At 30.3% G+C, this 5597-nt stretch overlaps 1 protein-coding gene across 1 annotated transcript; it reads left to right on the top strand.

The window, feature by feature from the left end:
- Positions 1-1506: 1506 nt before the first annotated feature.
- LOC145132014 (xyloglucan endotransglucosylase/hydrolase protein 24-like) lies at positions 1507-3032 on the top strand. The gene is made up of 3 exons (XM_079066654.1): positions 1507-1798; positions 1899-2092; positions 2219-3032. The coding sequence occupies exons 1-3, from the start codon at positions 1517-1519 to the stop codon at positions 2610-2612; spliced, it is 870 nt and encodes a 289-aa protein (XP_078922780.1). The 5' UTR covers positions 1507-1516; the 3' UTR covers positions 2613-3032.
- Positions 3033-5597: the final 2565 nt, after the last annotated feature.

The raw sequence follows: 5597 nt of genomic DNA, 5'->3' as shown, positions 1-5597 counted from the left end.
TGTCTAAACGTGAACAAAACAAAAAGTTAATTACCCTGATAAGTCATTTTCCCCACTTTTAATAGCGATTTAATTTTTCATATTTGTTTGTATTATTTTTTTTCAAACGTTATTTTTAAAATATCCATAATTTCCTAAATATTATTTGAATATTTATCAATTTTAAACTTTACTTTTTAATTAATAAATATGTTTTTGTTTTGTGAAATGTTTTATATAGCCTCTTATATTTTTTTTCTTTTGTTTTGAAGCATATACAATATTTTTAAAGTAAATAGCATCTAACAATAAAATTAAATAAATTAAATATGTAACAATAAATATGGAGGGTCTTTTAAAAAATTAAAAAAAAATATTACTTAGCAAAAAAAAAAAAAAAAAAAAAAAAACAATATAATGTAAATGTTTTAAAATCATTCCAACTTTTTAATGCTTTTTTACTTAGAAGTTTATAAACTTTTAATTTTTTTAATACAGCGCTTTAAATTAGTATTTAACGAAAATATTTTAAAATGTTATAAAAAAGTATTAAATTGTCATACAAAATTTGTGAAACACTTTAAAAATAGTGTAAAGAAAGTTTAGAAATCAATATATGAAAGTTATAGAAAAATTGTATGAAAATGTAAAAAAAACAAGTAAAAAACTTGTAAGAGAATTTTAAAACATTTATAAAATATTTGGTTTAAAAGCACTTGTATTAAAATTATATGAAAGTATAAAAAAAGTTGAAAAAAAATTATAAGCAAAGTTAAAAAAATTGTATTTAAAAACCTATAAAAATAAAATATCATAAAAATGTTGTAAGAAATTATAAAAAATTTTAAGAAATTTGTAAAAAAATGTGAAAAATATCATAAATATGTTTTAAGAAATTATAAAAAAATTTAAGAAATTTGTAAAAAAAAATTGTTCACATTTAGACAACTTTCTTTTTTTGTATATATTTGACCATTTAACATGTTAAATATGTTCACATATTACCATTGTCAACTGCTATAGCAGGTGACAATGGTAATATGTGAACATATTTAACAAGTTAAATGGTCAAATGTATACAAAAAAAAAAGTTACCTAAACGTGAATAAGACGAAAAGGTAATTACCCTCACAGGTCATTATCCTCTTTTATAACAAGTATAGCAGGTGACAAGGGTAATATGTGAACATATTTAACAAATTAAATGGTCAAATGTATACTAAAAAAATAAAATTACCTAAACGTGAACAAGACGAAAAGGTAATTACCCTCACAGGTCGTTATCCCCTTTTATAACAGGTATACAAGTTTGAGGTGACATTGTTTTTCGGTGCTAATTTTAATGTTGGATCTACGTACAAATTCTAGTACATAAAGTATAAATACTAAGTGACAACTATTCAGAAAATTAAGGGCTGAAGTTTTCAATTTCTTTATATCAACCAACTAAATGACAATTTTTTAGCTCTCTACAGTGCTATATAAATGGCTCAATATTAGATCGTCTTCTAATTGTCGTAAGACAAAACGCGTCTCAATGTCTACTTCACCTAATACCACTGTCATCTTATATTTGATATCTCTTATAATACTGAGTTGTACCAAATTTGTCATAGCTACCAACTTCTATAGAGATTTCAACATATGGTGGGGCAATGGTCGTGGAAGCATTCATGATAACGGGAAACTTTTAATGTTGTCTCTTGATGAATATTTTGGCTCTGGGATCCAATCTTACAGGGCATATCTTTTCTCCCGAGTCGACATGCAAATCAAACTTATTCAAGGAAACTCTGCGGGAACTGTTACCACGTTCTATGTAGGTTTCTATTTCATTTTCTTTCTTCTTTCCTTTTAAATTGTTTATTTATATAAATTGTGTAAAAGATTCATTGATTAATTTATATGTTTCTATTTAGTTAGCATCAGAAGGTGATAATCGTGATGAGATAGATATCGAGTTCTTGGGAAATCTTTCTGGTAATCCTTACACTCTTCATACAAACATGTATATCAAAGGGAGCGGCTCTAGAGAGCAACAAATTCACCTTTGGTTTGATCCAACCACCAGTTTCCACACGTATACGATTATTTGGAACCCATTTATGATTGTGTAAGTATGTATCTGTATTTGGAAATTAACTTACTAGAAAGAACTTAAATATAGATCATTTCTCTAAATGTAGCATTTCATTGAATAATTTGACAATCATTTTCGTCTTTTTTGGTTTTTGTTCAGAATTTACGTGGATGGGACGCCTATTAGAGTGTTCAAAAACTGGGAATCGAGAGGGGTTCCATACATGCAGGAGCTTCCTATGAGGATATATGCGAGCCTTTGGAATGCGGATCAATGGGCCACGAGAGGTGGGGCAATAAAAACGAACTGGACAGAAGCTCCATTCAGAACCTGGTTTCGGAATTATAAGGCCAGGGGTTGTCTTTGGAAGAATGGGGAGTCTTGTTCAAAAGCTATTAAACATGATTGGTATAAACAAAAGCAACTAGATTTGAGGAGCCTTGAGATGCTGAAATGGGTCCAATGTAATTACATGATTTACAATTACTGCAATGACTTTAAGCGCTTCCCGCATGGCCTTCCACCAGAATGTTCCCTCGATACACCAACATAAGCTCTCAACATCACCAAAGTGGATAATGATTTATTTTGCCTTTTTGGTGAATAAAGAGAATAAGATACACCAAAAGTAAAACGATCACTTCCTTACAAGAAAAACGCTAACTTTCCTTGTCTGTCTCTCCCAATGAACTCCATGACCAATTGGACATAGTCATGGAGAAAATAGAAACTGCATATCCTTGTGACATTAGTGCGAAAGAAAGATAAGACTGACTTACAATGTGACTTGATGGACCTTTCTGTTTCATATCCAGAGACAATACCACGACTTGATCGCTTCTTCCTCGCGATTTACTGGTCATGCGCAATTCATAGTCATCAGGGCGACTTGGCCAAGTCGGAATTATATTAGTGGATTGTACATGTAGTTTTTGTGTCCTAGTTCTTTTTTTCCCTTCCCCCCTTACGCAATTTCTAGGTGATTTTTGTTGTTTTGGATCATCTACTTTTACATTATTAAGTTTGTTATGGTAGTGCGGTTTCGATTTGTGCAATTTACAAGTAACCGTTATGGTTGTCTATTTGAAAGTTTGTTGTGCACACCAAGTGTCAAACGAAATTAACGAATTAATAGAAACATATTTGCTATCGGATATTCAACATATGTTAAAGGCTCATATATATTGACAGCACTGTAAAAACTGGAAAGTGAAATTGAGATAGTGGTTTCGGTAAATGGCAGTAGAAGATAAATGTTGTGTTGATCGCTAGCGGTTCACTACTAGAATACTAGGAAGTAGCTAGCGACATATTTAGAAGGATGATATCCGTCACTTAACATTGATTTGAGGAGTTCTTGAAGGCATGAAGCAGTAGAGATCATTCTTGTTTTCTCCTCAAAGTAGTTGCGCCCCGTATGCGAAATCCTTCACCAAAAAATGCCAAGGAAAAAATTCCATTGAAACATTGTTAGTCTTACTAAATTTTGCCACAAAAAATAAATTCTTGTTTAAGGAGGGAACGCACAGAATATTGTTCACGTGAAAAGAATGAGAGGGTTAATTCAAGATTGTATGACTAGTATGCGTGATTTTTAAACCTGAACCATCGCCCAAAAAAATTTCTTTAGGACCGCCATAATCAGAGAAAGATTGTAGGTGATGTGTTTGGCTAGTGACATGGTGAGAGGCTCTTGTATCAAATTTCCATGGAGTGGATTTGTTTGAATTCATTGTAGTGAAGTGCGCTTGAGGAGAAATGTTGTTGTCTTTGAGAAATCCAGACAAACGAAGACATTTTTTAGTAAAATGTTTGGCACGGTCACAAAAACGGAAAAGTTATTGAGGATTGTAAGAGTTTATTGAGTTAGCGTTTGGAGGATTTGGACACCCTTGATGGTGATTCCCTCTTCTAGTGTCCTGCTAGGAGTTTGCGAGTACCTACAAGATGTCTCACTACAAACAAAATTACATTTATTGGCACAATTTTTTAATGGCATATTTGTTTTTGTGCCACTATATTATGTTTTTAGTTGCACATATTTTTATATGCCATGCCATTATATCATATTGATATATTTTAATTTCGTTGCACGTTGGTTATCTCCTTCTAATTTTCATTGCCCGCTCCTTATTCCCTTCAACATTAAAAGTGTGTTTCATCCATCCTTTTGCGCTCCTAGGTCAAAACATGAAACATATTTGAAATTTTCGGATCCCCTGAAATCAAAATCCCTTCCGATTTCCAAAACCCTTGTCGCTCCTACCTGTCATCTTGTCGATTGCATGTTAAATCTCAGAATCTCACCGGTTGAAGCTTGTTCTAAATTAAATCCATATTAGTATATCTCCGTCGATTAAAACTCTCCATATCTCATCATCAATTGCATTTTGTCATATGCCGCTTGAATAGGCACGATTCCAGACTCTAATTCACTACTTTTTGTCTTTGTTTGATGTTTCTTCTTTTAGTGGTTCCCGACTCTACTGTGTGGATATGCATCGCATATGGATCTGTATTGCATCTCGATTCTAAGATTGAAGGCGGAAAACAAAAAAAAGAGTATATGGGTATGTAAGATGGAACAAAAGACGAAGGGGCTTCAGAAGACCATCGGTTGCCAATATGATTGCATCAATAATCAATATGGTATTATCAACTTGCCTAATTTTTGATTTGTCTCCGACTTTTATAATTTCAGTATAAATCAAAATCGACTTCTATGACATTATGTATCTTCTAATTCTCTGTAACTTGTATATATGCTCGGGAATTCTATTCTAACGATTTTGCTTCTAAGGGTACGCTATTCGACTTTTTCCTGTCACAAATCTGATTATGTAAGGTAATTTCTAATTTTTGTAATTTACTACTTTTTAGTTCTATAAATTGTACAAGTTATCTGGTTTGGTGTGATTTTCATATACTGTATTGGTGTGTATATATATATATATATATATATATATATATATATATATATATATATATATATATATATATATATATATATATATAGGTTCAGGTTCATTTGAGACCATGCTAATTTTGTGAGACCGTGAGACAAAATCTAAAAATATAGTTTTAAAATGCAAAATAAAAGGAAAAATCCAAAAATTCTTTTTTTAATTATTATTTTCGGAACTTTAATTACCTGAAAAAAATAAAAAATAAAATAAAAAATAAAATAAAAAAAATTACCGTTTTTTTTTGAAAAATACGTGAAATATTCTAATAGAATATTACACTGTAAATATTCTAATGTGATTTTTAAATGTTAAAATATTGTATTAGATTTGTCAGATATGTAGAATATTCTAATATTCTACTAGAATATGTAAAAAATGTATTTTATTTATTTATTTATTTATTTTTTGTTATATTTTTTTTGGAAAATATAAATTCCGAAACTAATATTTGAAAAAAAAAAATTCGAAAATTTTTAATTATTTTGCATTTTAAAAATGTGTTTTTTTATCTACTAAATGAGTAGTTAGGATTGTGTCTCACGGTCTCACAAAATTAGGCCGTCTCACATTAA

This window comes from Lactuca virosa, chromosome 8 (assembly GCF_052849685.1).
Source record: "Lactuca virosa cultivar CGN04683 chromosome 8, Lactuca_virosa_CGN04683_v6, whole genome shotgun sequence".
NCBI classification, from domain to species: Eukaryota; Viridiplantae; Streptophyta; class Magnoliopsida; order Asterales; family Asteraceae; genus Lactuca; species Lactuca virosa.
This window is presented reverse-complemented; position numbering and strand designations above follow the sequence as displayed.